At 41.2% G+C, this 17821-nt stretch overlaps 1 protein-coding gene across 2 annotated transcripts in view; it reads left to right on the top strand.

The window, feature by feature from the left end:
• Positions 1–17821, top strand: part of DNAJC15 (DnaJ heat shock protein family (Hsp40) member C15) — an 84825-nt gene that overhangs the window by 20253 nt on the left and 46751 nt on the right. For both annotated transcript variants that reach the window (XM_018056779.1, XM_018056780.1), the window contains exon 2: positions 16468–16519. In XM_018056779.1, coding sequence (XP_017912268.1) covers positions 16468–16519 — 52 coding nt within the window. The remainder of the gene's footprint in view (positions 1–16467; positions 16520–17821) is intronic.

Here is a 17821-nt window from a genome sequence, read left to right as displayed (position 1 = left end):
GTACTGGAGTGGGTTGCCATTTCCTTCTCCAATGCATGAGAGTGAAAAGTGAAAGTGAAGTCGCTCAGTCGTGTCCAACTCTTAGCGACCCCATGGACTGCAGCCTACCAGGCTCCTCCGTCCATGGGATTTTCCAGGCAAGAGTACTGGAGTGGGGTGCCATTGCCTTCTCCGACTAAGTACTTTGTTAGACTGGAAATCTAGAGATAAGCAGTCCCTACGTCCAGAAGGTCACATTTTAGAAGGGGTTTAAAATAGGTAAATCAGGGGAAAGTTTGGGGGAAGGATAGGTCGGGAGTTTGGGAGTAGTATGTACAAACTGCTGTATTCAAAATAAAATGCTTTTCCATTAAATAAATAAAACATACATCTAATTCCAAAAATAAAGAAATAGGCAAACTAGTATTATTAATAAAGAACGTGCTATGTACTGTAATAGAACTGCTAAGTATTGTGTTGAAACCAAAAGGTTCGTTTGGGTTTTTCTGGCAAATGAACCTTTTGGCCAACCCAATACCATGGGGTCACTGAAATGTTTTACTTGAGTGAGGAGACGGGTGATGAAATGAGGTGGCCTTAAAGCTGTTTGTTGAAAAATCAGCAGGGATTTTCCAGGAGCACTGAGCACAGAAGAACAGGAAGGATTAGGAGTGAAAGTGTGAGAGTGAAGAAAGGGCCAGCAGACACCTGCCATTGTGTGCGCAGTGCATCGGCTGTTCGTCATAGTCTTTTCTCATAATCATTCTGAGCTTCCGGTGATGCATATATCACATTCCCATTTTATAGATGAGGAAATGGGCCTAGAGACATCAGTTTAGGGTCCCAGATGTGGTAAAGATTGAGGTGAAATTAGAGCCCACACCTGATTAACTCTGAAGCCCATGGACTGTACATTCAAGGGTGAAGGGGTGGAAGACTGAGGAAGTTCATGCTTGCTTCACAGATGAAAACTGAAAAAAGCAAAGTAACAGTAGTGGCAAAGAGGAATGGGGAATGCTGTGACTCAAGGATGAGGGAGAGGGTGAAAGCCCAGCCAACAGCAGAAACCGTAATTTTATAATGGTGCTCTTTAGCATAGCCATAAGACTTTTCTCCAGCCAGATTTAGCAGTCTAGGCAAAGGATTCTTTATGGTAACTCTGCAGCCATTTTGAAATCAGTCAGCAGTTTCATTGGGAATGTACTGTTTGTTAATTTCTGCAGTGCTGTTATACATACGCTTGGACATTTTAAAATCTAAAATATTCATGTGTTGTCTATAGTCATAGGGAATGCAGCGAAAACTATGGTGTTTGGCATTTTGAGAAATATCTGAAGTTGTCATGAATTTTTAAAACTCTTAATTAAATACCGTTGGCCAAGAACACATACATTTGTTATGCGTATACATATCATCTTTGTTTTCTGTGGTGACCATGATAAGATTGTTAAAAAACGCATTTCCAAATTTGGCATGAACAGAATTTTTCTGTTTTCCTTCTATAGACCACTTTCCGAAAACACTGGCCTAGACCAGTTTAAAAGAATTAGTTGGTAGAATTTTTAACTGACTGTAACTGATGTAAATTTTGGAAATACATACCTTTTTTGTAAAAAGATCAAATTGTTCTAAATATGTGCTAGCATAATTTTATGTAGAAAAAAAAAAAACAACGGATCTAAAAATTTATTTAGATCTTTTACCTGGAAAATGTTACCTACTTTTCCAGCCATCTGAATCTTCAAAGAAAATGTTTCAAAACTAAAACTTGCTGAAGGCAGTCTTGTGGATATTTAAAATAGCAATGAAAACACCTTGTGGCATCCACATTTCCCATCTACTATCTCCTACGTGTGTGTGACGCCTATGGCAGTTTTAGCTCAGGCCAGAGTACAGGTGTGTACACATCTGTCCTTTTAAATCACACTACCTGATTTCTTTTCTTTTCAGCACATATTCCAATTTTCCAAAGTCAAAGAAATAGGAACATTTCTGTAGTTTCTATAAAGACACCGGCGTAGCATAATGGCAGTCTGGTTGCATGAGAGCAGCTTTGGACATTTAACCTGGCTATTGCCTAGCTGGTGGAAAATGACAGTGCTAGTGTTACTAATACCAGGCCTCATTCTCCACTTTGCTTTTAGATGGTCTTTTCAACGTTGTTTTTGTTCTGTTACTGACAATTTAGTTCTAAAGCATCACTGTTTAAAAAACATGCAAAAGAGAAATTGAAGCACATCATTGTGCTTGACACTAGATTAAATATGGCGTTGTGTATATAAAAGAAAAAAAAATAGATCCTGTTAGCTGATGGTACAATACTGAAGTTTAAATAAATGTGAAATAGCATAGTGCTAAAGCAAATGTAAAATTTTTTCAACGGTGGTAAAGTAGAGAAGATGTTGATGGAATTCTCAATTATTTACACAGTTATGCCAAATGAAGCATAGGCTATTTCTTTTTCTAAGCCTCAGTTAGCTTAGATGTAATTTTATACTTTAAAAAATTTGAGGTCAGATACAGGTATGGTTGAGAGTTCTCTGTGAACTGCTTGCTTAGATCTCAGATAGACTCTCTCTTGCTTCCTACTCTCTGTGTTTGCAGTTAGATGGTTACTTTTTTCTGCTTGGGTCATTCATATATGTGAAGGGTTGGGGGAACTTGTTATTGTTGTTTAGTCCCTAAGTTGTGTCCGACTCTTTGTGACCCCGTGGACTGTAGCCTGCCAGGCTCCTCTGTCCGTGGGATTTCCCAGGCAAGAATACTGGAGTGGCTTGCTGTTTCCATCTCCAAAGGATTTTCTAGACCCTGGGGTCAAACCCCTGTCTCCTGCTTGGCAGGCAGATTCTTTACTACTGAGCCACCTGGGAAGAGCTATCTAAATTCATGTCTGGAAAAAAAATTCCAGTGACTTTTTAGTGAGTGAAAAACTGTTAGGTAGTAAATAAATATTATTTTCTAGGAAACAAATGATATTCTTATTCTGGACCATTTGAGGTTCAGTTCAGTAGCTCAGCCGTGTCCAACTCTTTGTGACCCCATGAACTGCAGCATGCCAGGCCTCCCTGTCCATCAACAACTCCCGGAGTCCACCCAAATGCATGTCCATTGAGTCGGTGATGCCATCCAACCATCACATTCTCTGTCATCACCTTCTCCTTCTGCCCTCAATCTTTACACCATCAGGGACTTTTCAAATGAGTCAGTTCTTCAAATCAGGTGGCCAAAGTATTAAAGTTTCAGCTTCAACATCAGTCCTTCCAATGAATATTTAAGACTGATTTCCTTTAGGTTGGACTGGTTGGATCTCCTTGCAGTCCAAGGGATTCCCAAGGGTCTTCTCCAATACCACCGTCCAAGAGCATCAGTTCTTCTGTGCTCAGCTTTCTTTATGGTCCAACTGTCACAACCATACATGACTATTGGGAAAACCATAGCTTTGACTGTACAGACCTTTGTCAGCAAAGTACTGTCGCTGCTTTTTAATACACTGTGTAGGTTTGTCATAGCATTTCTTCCCAAGGAGCAAGCATCTTTTAATTTCATGGCTGCAGTCACCATCTGCAGTGATTTTGGAGCCCAAGAAAATTAAGTCTGTCACTGTTTCCCCATCTATTTGTCATGAAGTGATGGGACCGGATGCTATGATCTTCGTTTTCTGAATGTTGAGCTTTAAGCCAACTTTTTCACTCTCCACTGTCACTTTCATCAAGAGGCTCTTTGGTTCCTCTTCACTTTCTGCCATAAGGGTGGTGTCATCTGCATATCTGAGGTTATTGATATTTCTCCCGGCAATCTTGATTCCAGCTTGTGCTTCTTTCAGCCCAGCGTTTCTCGTGATGTACTCTGCATAGAAGTTAAATAAGCAGAGTGACAATATACAGCCTTGATGTCCTCCTTTTCCTATTTGGAACCAGTCTGTTGTTCCATGTCCACTTCTAACTGTTACTTCCTGACCTGCATAAGGGTTTCTCAAGAGGCAGGTTAGGTGGTCTGTTATTCCCATCTCTTTCAGAATTTTTCACAGTTTCTTGTGATCCACACAGTCAAAGGCTTTGGCATAGTCAATAAAGCAGAAATAGATGTTTTTCTGGAACTCTCTTGCTTTTTCCATGATCCAGTGGATGTTGGCAATTTGGTCTCTGGTTCCTCTGCCTTTTCTAAAACCAGCCTGAACATCTCGAAGTTCACAGTTCACGTATTGCTGAAGCCTGGCTTGGAGAATTTTGAGCATTACTTTACTATCATGTGAGATGAGTACAATTGTGTGGTAGTTTGAGCATTCTTTGGCACTGCCTTTCTTTGGGACTGGAATGAAAACTGACCTTTTCCAGTCCTGTGGCCACTGCTGAGTTTTCCAAATGTGCTGGCATATTGAGTGCCGCACTTTCACAGCATCATCTTTGAGGATTTGAAATAGCTCAACTGGAATTCCATCACCTCCACTAGCTTTGTTTGTAGTGATGCTAAGGCCCACTTGACTTCACATTCCAGGGTGTCTGGTTCTAGGTGAGTGATCACACCATCATGATTACCTGGGTCAGGAATATCTTTTTTGTACAGTTCTTCGTGTATTCTTGCCACCTCTTCTTAATATCTTCTGCTTCTGTTAGGTCCATACCATTTCTGTCCTTTATCGAGTCCATCTTTGCATGAAATGTTCCCTTGGTGTCCCTAATTTTCTTGAAGAGATCTCTAGTCTGTTCTGTTGTTTTCGTCTATTTCTTTGCATTGATCACTGAGGAAGGCTTTTTTATCTCTCCTTTCTATTCTTTGGAATTCTGCGCTCAAATGGGTATATCTTTCCTTTTTCCTTTGTCTTTTGCTTCTCTTCTTTTCACAGCTATTTGTAAGTCGTCCTCAGTCAGCCATTTTGCCTTTTTGCATTTCTTTTCCATGGGGATGGTCTTGGTCCCTGTCTCCTATACAATGTCAGACACTTCCATCAGGCACTGTATCTATCATATCTCGTCCCTTAAATCTATTTCTCACTTCGCTGTATAATCATAAGGGATTTGATTTAGGTCACACCTGAATGGTGTGGTGGTTTTCCCTACTTTCTTCAATTTAAGTCTGAATTTGGCAATAAGGAGTTCATGATCTGAGCCTCAGTCAGCTCCCGGTCTTGTTTTTGCTGACTGTATAGAGCTTCTCCATCTTTGGCTGCAAAGAATATAAACTGTCTGATTTCAGTGTTGACCATCTGGTGATGTCCACGTGTAGAGTCTTCTCTTGTGTTGTTGGAAGAAGGTGTTTGCTATGACCAGTGTGTTCTTGGCAAAACTCTATTAGCCTTTGCCCTGCTTCATTCCGTACTTCAAGGCCAAATTTTCCTGTTACTCCAGGTGTTTCTTGACTTCTTACTTTTGCATTCCAGTCCCCTATAATGAAAAGGATATATTTTTTGGGTGTTAGTTCTAAAAGATCTTGTAGGTCTTTATAGAACCATTTAACTTCAGCATCTGCAGCATTACCGGTTGGTGCATAGGCTTGGATTACCGTGATATTGAATGGTTTGCCTTGGAAACAAACAGAGATCCTTCTGTCATTTTTGAGATTGCAACCAAGTATTGCATTTCAGACTCTTTTGTTGACCATGATGGCTACTCCATTTCTTCTGAGGGATTCCTGCCCGCAGTAGTAGATACAATGGTCATCTGAGTTAAATTCACCCATTCCAGTCCATTTTAGTTCGCTGATTCCTAGAATGTTGACGTTCACTCTTGCCATCTCCTGTTTGACCACTTCCAATTTGCCTTGATTCATGGACCTAACATTCCAGATTCCTATGCAATATTGCTCCTTACAGCATCAGACCTTGCTTCTATCACCAGTCACATCTGCAACTGGGTATTGTTTTTGCTTTGGCTCCATCCCTTCATTCTTTCTGGAGTTATTTCTCCACTGATCTCCAGTAGCATGTTGGGCACTTACCAACCTGGGGAGTTCCTCTATTAGTTTCCTATCATTTTGCTTTTTCGTACTCTTCCTAGGGTTCTCAAGGCAAGAATAGTGAAGTGGTTTGCCATTCCCTTCTCCAGTGGACCACATTCTGTCAATCCTCTCTACCCTGACACATCCATCTCGGGTGGCTCCACATGGCAAGGCTTCCTTTCATTGAGTTAGATAAGGCTGTCATCCCTGTGATCAGATTGGCTAGTTTTCTGTGATTATGGTTTCAGTGTGTCTGCACTCTGATGCCCTCTCGAAACACCTTCCATCTCACTTGGGTTTCTCTTACCTTGGACGTGGGGTATCTCTTCAAGGCTGCTCCAGCAAAGCACAGCCACTGCTCCTTACCTTGGACCAAGTCACCCCTCCTGACCTTGAACGTGGAGTAGTTCCTCTCGGCCCTCCTGTGCCGGGGCAGCTGCCGCTCAAGATTAAAGATCTTGCCCATGAGTGTCCAGGAGTCTCCAGCAGAGGCGTGGGTCAGTGGTGGCCTGCTGCAGGGTTGGGGGCAAGAGTGTAGCAGTGAGTGCATGGGACCTTTTGAAGAAGGTCACCACTATCTTCATTACCTCCACCATAGTTTAGCCTCAGGTCAAATAACAGGGAGGGAACACAGCCCTGCCCATCAATAGAAAATTGGATTAAAGATTTACTGAGCAGGGCCCTGCCCATCAGAACAAGACCCAGTTCCCCCTAAGTCAGTCTCTCCCATCAGGAAGCTTCCATAAGCCTCTTATCCTTCTCCATCAGAGGGCAGACAGACTGAAAACCACAATCACAGAAAACTAACCAATCTGAAGTCAGGAAACACCTGGAGTAACAGGCAAATTTGGCCTTGGAATGCGGAATGAAGCAGGGCAAAGACTAATAGTTTTTCCAAGAAAATGCACTGGTCATAGCAAACACCCTCTTCCACCAACACAAGAGAAGACTCTACACATGGACATCACTAGATGGTCACCACCAAAATCAGATTAATTATATTCTTTGCAGCCAAAGATGGAGAAGCTCTATACAGTCAACAAAAACAAGACCAGGAGCTGACTGTGGCTCAGATCATGAACTCCTTATTGCCAAATTCAGACTCAAATTGAAGAAAAGTAGGGAAAACCACTAGACCATTCAGGTATGACCTAAATCAAATCCCTTATGATTATACAGTGGAAGTGAGAAATAGATTTAAGGGCCTAGATCTGATCGATAGAGTGCCTGATGAACTATGGACAGAGGTTCGTGACATTGTACAGGAGACAGGGATCAAGACCATCCCCATGGAAAAGAAATGCAAAAAAAGCAAAATGGCTGTCTGGGGAGGCCTTACAAATAGTTGTGAAAAGAAGAGAAGTGAAAAGCAAAGGAGAAAAGGAAAGATATAAGCGTCTGAATGCAGAGTTCCAAAGAATAGCAAGAAGAGATAAGAAAGCCTTCTTCAGCAGTCAATGCAAAGAAATAGAGGAAAAGAACAGAATGGGAAAGAATAGAGATCTCTTCAAGAAAATTAGAGACATCAAGGAAACATTTCATGCAAAGATGGTCTCAATAAAGGACAGAAATGGTCTGGACCTAACAGAAGCAGAAGATATTAAGAAGAGGTGGCAAGAATACACAGAAAAACTGTACAAAAAAGATCTTCATGACCCAGATAATCATGATGATGTGATCACTAATTTAGATCCAGACATCTTGGAATGTGAAGTCAAGTGGGCCTTAGAAAGCATCACTACAAACAAAGCTAGTGGAGGTGATGGAATTCCAGTTGAGCTATTTCAAATCCTCAAAGATGATGCTGTAAAAGTGCTGCACTCAATATGCCAGCACATTTGGAAAATTCAGCAGTGGCCACAGGACTGGAAAAGGTCAGTTTTCATTCCAATCTCAAAGAAAGGCAATGCCAAAGAATGCTCAAACTACTGCACAATTGCACTCATCTCACATGATAGTAAAGTAATGCTCAAAATTCTCCAAGCCAGGCTTCAGCAATACATGAATCGTGAACTCCCTGATGTTCAGGCTGGTTTTAGAAAAGGCAGAGGAACCAGAGACCAAATTGCCAACATCCGCTGGATCATAGAAAAGGCAAGAGAGTTCCAGAAAAACATCGACTTCTGCTTTTTTGACTATGCCAAAGCCTTTGACTGTGTGGATCACAAGAAACTGTGGAAAATTCTGAAAGAGATGGGAATACCAGACCACCTAACCTGCCTCTTGAGAAATCTGTATGCAGGTCAGGAAGTAACAGTTAGAACTGGACATGGAACAACAGACTGGTTCCAAATAGGAAAAGGAGGACGTCAAGACTGTATATTGTCACCCTGTTTATTTAACTTATATGCAGGTTACATCATGAGAAATGCTGGACTGGAAGAAACACAAGCTGGAATCAAGATTGCTGGGAGAAATATCAATCACCTCAGATATGCAGATGACATCACCCTTATGGCAGAAAGTGAAGGGGAGCTAAAAAGCCCCCTTTTTAGCTTTAGATGAAAGTGAAAGAGGAGAGTGAAAAGTTGGGTTAAAGCTCAACATTCAGAAAACGAAGATCATGGCATCTGGTCCCATCACTTCATGGGAAATAGATTGGGAAACAGTGTCAGACTTTTTTGGGGGGCTCCAAAATCACTGCAGATGGTGACTGCAGCCATGAAATTAAAAGACACTTACTCCTTGAAGAAAAGTTATGAGCAACCTAGATAGTATATTCTAAAGCAGAGACATTACTTTGCCAACTAAGGTCTGTCTAGTCAAGGCTATGGTTTTTCCTGTGGTCATGTATGGATATGAGAGTTGGACTGTGAAGAAGGCTGTGCACCGAAGAATTGATGCTTTTGAACTGTGGTGTTGGAGAAGACTCTCAAAGTCACCTGGACTGCAAGGAGATCCAACCAGTCCATTCTGAAGGAGATCAGCCCTGGGATTTCTTTGGAAGGAATGATGCTAAAGCTGAAGCTCCAGTACTTTGGGCACCTCATGCGAAGAGTTGACTCATTGGAAAAGACTCTGATGCTGGGAGGGATTGGGGGCAGGAGGAGAAGGGGATAACAGAGGATGAGATGGCTGAATGGCATCATGGACTCGATGGACGTGAGTCTGAACTCCGGGAGTTGGTGATGGACAGGGAGGCCTGGCGTGTTGCGATTCATGGGGTTGCAAAGAGTCGGACACGACTGAGCGACTGAACTGAACTGAACCAATCTGATCACATGGGCCACAGCCTTGTCTAACTCAGTGAAACTACGAGCCATGCCCTGTAGGGCCACCGAAGATGGACGGGTCATGGTGGAGAGGTCTGACAAAACGTAGTCCACTGGAGAAGGGAATGGCAAACCACTCCAGTATTCTTGCCTTGAGAACCCCATGAACAGTATGAAAAGGCAAAAACACTGAAAGATGAACTCCCCAGGTTGGTAGGTGCCCAACATGCTGCTGGAGATTAGTGGGGAAATAGCTCCAGAGAGACTGAAGAGACGGAGCCAAAGCTAAAACAACAGCCAGTTGTGGATATGACTGGTGATGAAAGTAAAGTTCAATGCTGTAAAGAGCAATATTGCATAGAAACTTGGAATATTAGGTCCATGAATGAAGGCAAGTTGGATGTGGTGAAACAGGAGATGGCAAGAGTGAACATCGACATTTTAGGAATCAGTGGACTAAAATGGACTGGAATGGGTGAATTTAACTCAGATGACCATCATAGCTACTACTGTGGGCAAGAATCCCTTAGAAGAAATGCAGTAGCCATCATAGTCAACAAGAGAGTCCACAATGCAATATTTTGATGCAGTTTCAAAAGCGGCAAAATGATTTCTTTTCGTTTCCAAGGCAAACCATTCAATATCACAGGAATCCAAGTCTATGCCCCAACCAGTAATGCTGAAGAAGCTGAAGTTGAATGGTTCTATGAAGACCTACAAGACCTGCCAGAACTAACTCCCAGAAAAGATGTCCTTTTCATTATACAGTACTGGAATGCAAAAGTAGGAAGTCAAGAAATACCTGAAGTAACAGACAGATTTGGCCTTGGAGTACAGAATGAAGCAGGGCAAAGGCTAAAAGAGTTTTGCCAAGAGAATGCACTGGTCATAGCAAACCTGCTATTCCAACAACACAGAAGTCGATTGTACACATGGACATCACCAGATGGTCAATACCGAAATCAGGTTGATTATATGTTGCTGCCAAAGATGGAGAAGCTTTATACAGTCAGCAAAAGCAAGACCAGGAGCTGACTGTGGCTCAGATCATGAACTCCTTTTACCAAATTCAGACTTAAATTGAAGAAAGTAGGGAAAATGACTAAACCGTTCAGGTATGACCTAAATCAAATTCCTTACATTTATACAATGAAAGTAACAAATAGATTCAAGGGATTAGATCTCATAGACAGAGTGCCTGAAGAACTATGGATGGAGGTTCATGACATTGTACAGGAGCAGGGCTCAAGATCATCCCCAAGAAAAGGAAATGCAAAAAGGCAAAATGGTTGTCTGAGGATGCCTTACAAATAGCTGTGAAAAGAAGAGAAGTGAAAGGCAAAGGAGAAAAGGAAAGAGATACTCATTTGAACTCAGAGTTCCAAAGAATAGCGAGGAGAGATAAGAAAGTCTTTTTTTTCAGTGATCAATGCAAAGAAATAGAGGAAAACAACAGAATGGGAAAGACTAGAGATCCCTTCAAGAAAATTAGAGATACCAAGGGAACATTTCATGCAAAGATGGGCACAATAAAAGACAGAAATGGTATGGACCTAACAGAAGCAGAAGATATTAAAAAGAGGTAGCAAGAATACACAGGAAAACTATACAAAAAAGATCTTCACAACCCAGATCATCACGATGGTATGATCACTCACCTAGAGCCAGACATCTTGGAATTTGAAGTCAAGTGGGCCTTAGGAAGCATCACTATGAACAAAGCTAGTGGAGGTGATGGAATTCCAGTTGAGCTATTTAAATCCTAAAAGATAATGCTGTGAGAGTGTTGCACTCAACATGCCAGCAAATTTGGAAAACTCAGCAGTGGCCATAGGACTGGAAAAGGTCAGTTTTCATTCTAATCCCAAAGAAAGGCAATGCCAAAGAATGCTCAAACTACTGCACAATTGCACTCATCTCACACACTGGTAAAGTAATGCTCAAAATTCTCCAAGCCAGGCTTCAACAGTACATGAACCATGAACTTCCAGATGTTCAAGCTGGATTTTAAAAAGGCAGAGGAACCAGAGATCAAATTGCCAATATCTACTGGATCATGGAAAAAGCAAGAGAGTTCCAGAAAAACATCTATATCTGCTTTATTGACTACACCAAAGGCTTTGAGGATCACAATAAGCTGTGGAAAATTCTGAAAGAGATGGGAATACCAGACCATCTGACCTGCCTCTTAAGAAACCTGTATGCATGTCACGAAGCAACAGTTAGAACTGGACTTGGAATACAGACTGGTTCCAAGTAGGGAAAGGAATTCGTCAAGACTATGTATTGTCACCTGCTTATTTAACTTATATGTAGAATACATCTTGAGAAACACTGGGCTGGAAGAAGCACAGGCTGGAATCAAGATTGCCGGGAGAAATATCAATAACCTCAGATATGCAGATGATACCACCCTGGTGGCAGAAAGTGAAGAAGAACTAAAGAGCTCTTGATAAAAGTGAAAGAGGAGAGTGAAAAAGTTGGCTTAAAGCTCAACATTCAGAAAATGAAGATCATGGCATCTGGTCTCATCACTTCATGGGACATAGATGGGGAAACAGTGGAATGAGTGGCACAGTTATTTCTGGGGGCTCCAGAATCACCGCAGATGGTGACTGCAGCCATGAAATTAAAAGACACTTGCTCCTTGGAAGACAAGTTGTGACCAACCGAGACAACATATTAAAAAGCAGAGACATTACTTTGCTAACAAAGTCGTCTAGTCAAAGCTATATTTTTCCAGTAGTCATGTATGGATGTGAGAGTTGGATTATAAAGAAAGCTGAATGCCAGAGAAGTGATGCTTTTGAACTGTGGTGTTGGAGAAGACTCTTGAGAGTGTCTTAGACTGCAAGGAGATCCAACCAGTCCATCCTAAAGGAAATTAGTCCTGAATATTCATTGAAAAGGCTGATGTTGAAGCTGAAACTCTTAATACTTTGGCCACCTGATGTCAAGAACTGACTCATTTGCAAAGACTCTGATGCTGGGAAAGATTGAAGGTGTGAGGAGAAGGCAACGACAGAGGATGAGATGGTTGGATGGCATCACCAACTCAATGGACATTAGTCTGAATAAACTCCAGGGGTTGGTGACGGCCAGGGAAGCCTAGCATGCTGCAGTCCATGGGGTCGCAAAGAGTCTGACATGACTGAGCGACTGACCTGAAGTGAACTGAAGGTTAAAGATAAATACCTTTGGCAGGTTAGCATTAGCACTGGAGAATCACCATGTTCAGCATCCTATAGAGGACCCATTTGATACAAGTCTTTGCTTCATTATACACTGCATCTCATGCATAATATAGTGACTTGTGTATACTCATGCTTGTGTCAGTGAGGATACTGGTAGTAATGGGTGGGTTTTGGGCACATAGTTTTATGAAGGGACTCTTTGCAGATTTGTGGGCATAGTTCAAGGTAAACAAGACAGGATGGTCAATCACCCACGGAGTAGTGACAGTTGGAAACAGTTACCTACTCAGGCAAAGAGGCAAGGGGTTGGGAACCATGCACCAGAACCCAGTGAGAGCTAGAGGCGTGGAGGAAGAGCTGCTGAACAAGAGCTGCGGCCGCAGAGGTAACATAGCAGGGAATCAATGGTACTGTTTTTCCGTCTCCTTCCACTGCTGCTTTTCTGCTGATTCTTCCTTTTGAGAAAAGCAGTTTCATGTGCACAGGCTTTCAGCCCTGCTCGACCTCATGAGAAGAGGTCTTGGACTCGGAGCACTTTTTTAGCAAAAGGTGAGGAGCTCACACGGCCTGAGTTTTGTGGGATGATCTTTTCCTGTTTCAGTCTTGCCCCCAGCTTTCAGTATCTCAGACTCCGGGGATGGTGTGGGCTAAAGAGGGGAAGGGAGCACCAGGCTGATTTCCTCTTGTCAGCTGTCATCCCCCAGCCTCATGAGACTGGTGCACATGGCCAGGCTAGAGTTGATCTTACTCTGCCCCTTCTCTGGGTAAGAAGTCTTATTCTATCCAGTGCTTGAGCATTGTGGTTGGCTTCCAAACTTTGGCACCAAGATATACTGGGCAGAGATGTTTAGAGTCCTTTTCTGTGATTGGTAGCTAGTGCTTGGTGTTTTGTGAAACCTCCTCTCATTGGCAAAACCCAACCAGTAGCAGGAGGGCAAATGCGGACTGGATAATGTAGACTTTTGAGGCAAGTGGAGACAGAGGTACAGAGCAAGTCAGGGAAGAGCGGAAAATGAACCCGGGGGGCAAGTGGACAGTAGTCATCAGCGTATTCAATACTTATTTATTGACAATTAAATTGAATTTTTAATTGTTAAACACAGTTGAGCCTTACATATTGTTAGATTAAAGTGAAAAATGACCAAATGCCTAATGGTTTAATGTTTTTGATATAAATATCTTGACATAAAAATCTCTTTAGTAAGGCAGCTATTTTGTCTCATATATATTTGAATAGTCAGAACAGTAAAAATGATATAATAATTAATCTATAAAAAAGAGCCTACCTCAAAAACCACTTCTGTGAGTCTTCTTTTACTCAGACACATTTAAAAGTACATGTGCCAAGCCACTGTGCTAAGTCCTTTATGTACATTATCACTGTTATCCTAGACATGAATCCTAGAGGAATATCCTGGAAGAATCACCCTAGAAGTGTAGATACTACTGCTTGGTGCTTGATTCATTGGTGAACAGAACAGATGCCACAAAGGGCAGAGATCTTTATATTCCAGTATTAATATTTCCACACCATTTTGTTTTGGTGGTTGTTATCATTAGTATTTCTGTTTATCAGCCATTTAGATTTTTGTTTTCTATGAAGTTCCTGACCTATTCTTTTGTCCATTTCTATTGGATTGTCTGTCTTATTAATGGGGAAGAATTTTCTGTATTTTTGAATATGTGCTTAAATTTTCTTCTATGTGTTGCAAATGAGTTCTCCCATTCTGTGGCTGGTTCAAGCTGAAATATTGAAAATATGTCAGATCTTGACAGGCACAGATAGATATTTCTAGTCAGATAAAAGAGTAAGTAGAGTTTATAAGGAAGGAAAATAAATTCACACATGAGGCAGTTGAGTACTTTGGTTAAACTGAGGATTTTAAAAGTGAACCAATGGAAAATAAGACTGGAAAAGTCAAAATACGTAGTCCCTGGGAAGCTCTGGAAAATGGCAAAAATACACCTCAACAGAACTTCCTTTTCTTTCTTCTTTAAACTTTTTATTTTGCGTATAGCTAGTTAACAGTGTTGTGGTACATTGTGTGCTGTTTCAGGTGAACAGCAAAGGGATTCAGCCAACCCAGAACATCTTCTTTAAACCAATCTCCCTTCAGTTTCAGGAGTAAATAAGTCTAGGCAACCTGAAGGGAGGGTTTCCCTTGTGGCTCAGCTGGTTAAGAATCTGCCTGCAATGCGGGGGACCTGGGTTTGATCCTGGGTTGGGAAGATCCGTGGAGAAGGGAAAGGCTACCCACCCCAGTGTTCTTGCCTGGGGAATCCCAGGGACGGGGGAGCCTGATGGGCTGCCGTCTAAGGGGTTCGCACAGAGTTGGACACGACTGAAGTGACTTAGCAGCAGTAGCAAAGGGAACCTTGAAGACTGTTTGGCCCCTCTGGCTAGCTAGCTCTAGGCTTGCCCTCTGCCAGAGAAAGAATCTTCCTTCCCTGAGATTGTCCCAGTGCTCTGCCCGGTGAGAAGGTGCATCTTAACACTGGACCTGAAGAAGCTTAGATGAACCTTCTTCGTCTCGTCTGTGAAGAGCTCTAGATTTCTCAGAGGGTGTTGCGTGCCCGAGTGCTCAGTTGCTTTAGTCGAGTCCGACTCTTTGCAAGCCTGTGGATTGTAGCCCACCAGCCTCCTCTGTCCATGGGATTCTTCGGGCAAGAATACTGGAGTGGGTTTGCTGTGCCCTTCTCCAAAGAGAGCCTTACTGGGTGTTAAAGTTAGAGCACCTTCATACGGTTGGCCTTTGTGTCCTGATGTTTATCCTTGTGGAGTCTCTTGTTGAATATTTGGGGTTTTAATTTCCTAAAACTTGTGTTCCCTTACAGAACTTGAAAACTAATGGCTGTAGGGCTTTTTGGTTTTACTGTCCTTCCAGTCTCAACCTCCATTTTTTGACTTCTGCTGCACTGATGTGAAATGAATCCATTCCTGTCCCCTGGTGAGATTGTTGTAGCTATTCTTAGTCTTTGCTGGATGTGACGGATTTGCCTCTCTCGCCACTAATCGGACAAAAACCATTTCTATAGTATCTCTCTTTAATTGTGACCCCATCAAAATTTTGATTTGGCTGCAAATACCTGAAAACCAAAAATATGAGTAGTATCTTAGGAAGCCAGAGTTTTATTTTTGTCTCATGTAAATAGAGGCTATCCAGGGGCACTGTGGCAGCTCCATGATCATCCAGACCAGTGTCCTTCCACCTCATTGTTCCTCCTTCCTCGTCCGACACAGCGGCTCCTGGTCTCACGTCTACATCGCAGCCAGCGGGAAGGAGGAATGGAGCAGGGGAGGGACATTCCCCCGCCCCCGAAAGTCTTCACAGATGCTTCGCGAACTGCTCTGCTTATATCCTATAAGCCAACATTTACTAAACAATGCTGTACCTAAGCCTAAGGGAGGCTTGGAAATATGTGTCTGGCTAAAAATAGGAATTTTTGATCCTGTAGAAGAAAGGGAGAATGGATCTTGGGGGCGTCCATTGATCTTTGCTACCTAAAACCTTTTTCTGTTGTGACTTAAATATTTTCCCCAGGTGGTTAAGGAGAAAAGCAGAGAATAATATGGAGTATATACCTAATTCAGAATTTATCTGGATGAGCTCATATTTTTAGACTCTGGATTTTTCGCTCTTATTTTAAAATTTTTACCTTGGTCTAGAAAGCTAGAAATAAGCTAGTTCTTAAGCTTTTCATCACAGTTACTAATTTTCCACAGTTTGGCTTCTTGGCTACACTTGGATATCATATTTTTAAATAGAGCAGAGTCCATTTGAGCATCATATATGTAAAGGAGGAGGAAATATTTACCTTTTATATTTATGGAAGATGAATACATTAGTACCACTGTTAAGAATAGTCTATAGAAAACATTTTAGCAACAAGTAACATAAAAGCTCTTGGTCAGAATGAAGTCAAATACATGGAAACTGAATGAAGTCTAAAATTAGTTCACTGAAAATCAGCCAATATAGTGTGTAGGAGATATAATCTCATAAGCACTGCAGATATTTAAAACTTCTACACAGCAGAGCTTGAAGAAAATGTGATATTTAACATAATTGTTCTTATTATTTTAAATGATTTACTTTAAAAACTCATATGTAGCACTGTAAATGATAATCACTTTTTTCCTCTTGTAGGCAAGAAGTTTGATAGCTGTGGGGCTGGGTATTGCAGCTCTTGGCTTTGCAGGTAAGATAAATAACGGATACATATCAATAAATGTTGTAGGAGAAATATTTCCAAATAGCTTTTAGAGTGAATTTTGAGAAGACTCAGTTTTCTGAGGTTTTTTATTTTAAGACATACATTCCCATTCTTTACAGCGTTCATAGTCCGTGAACATTTGTCAGTATAGATAAACTTTGTAGTGAAAGAAATTAATGCTACCAAAGTTTGGGAAACTAGCCCCTGTAATAACTGATCTTCCTGACGTTTTTTTTTAGTGTGAGCTATAGTATACTGTTTAAAAATAAACTTTAATGTGAAGCAGTATAAGTGATATGGGGCTCTTCTCTACGCCCATATTTATTTTTTTCTTGCAGATAAGTTTATACATTTTCTGTCAGTTCTTTCTGATGAGCTAGTTAGTCTTGGTAGTGTGTTTATTACTCAATTTAATGTATTGGTGTAATTTCTTTGGAAACCCAGGAGGATTTCTTTTACTGCCAAAATCTTTTTAGAAAGAATAGTTATAAAGATTTAAAGTAAAATTGCTATTGCTTCCAGTCATTAATTTATAATTTTAAATTACATAGCTATTCTCTAATTAAATGTTCATCTGAGAGCATTTCTTTGTTGATAAAGATTTACATTTTTCAGTTAGCTTTTGTGTCTCCTAAGGGCCATGGGTTTGATCTTATTAATTGAATCTTCTTTGTAGGTGGAGCTATTAATACATTCTATTGTGGTTATATACAATGACATCGAATAGGAAAAGAGACTTAAAAGATTTTATTTTGTTTTGCATAATGTTTAATTCCACACAACTCTATTTAAAGCACCTTACCAGTGAGAACTTTAAAATCAGGACGATCGGTGGTTCACTTTTTCTTGGTTCTTATACCATCAGAGTCTTATGTCTCATTATGTAACTATAGTTAACTACTTATGGAGGTTTCATGTGAAGAGTATCATGAAAAGGAATTCTGACAGACTTGCCCATAAACATAAAATAATTTTAGTATTAATTGCTATAGCAGAATAGGCATCAGTTCAGTTGCTCAGTTGTGTCTGACTCTTTGTAACCCCATAGACTGCAGCACGCCAGTCTTCCCTGTCCATCACCAACTCCCAGAGCTTGCTCAAACTCATGTCCATCAAGTCGGTGATACCATCTAGCCATCTCATCTTCTGTCATCCCCTTCTCTTTGCACCTTCAATCTTTCTCAGCATCAGGGTCTTTTCCAATGAGTCAGTTCTTCACAACAGGTAGCCAAAGTATTGGAGTTTCAGCTTCAGCATCAGTCCTGCCAATGAATATTCAGGACTAAT

The sequence above is a fragment of the Capra hircus genome, chromosome 12 (genome assembly GCF_001704415.2).
Source record: "Capra hircus breed San Clemente chromosome 12, ASM170441v1, whole genome shotgun sequence".
NCBI lineage: Eukaryota > Metazoa > Chordata > Mammalia > Artiodactyla > Bovidae > Capra > Capra hircus.
The sequence above is the reverse complement of the archived record's forward strand: the minus strand, read 5'-3'. Positions and strand labels throughout refer to the sequence as shown.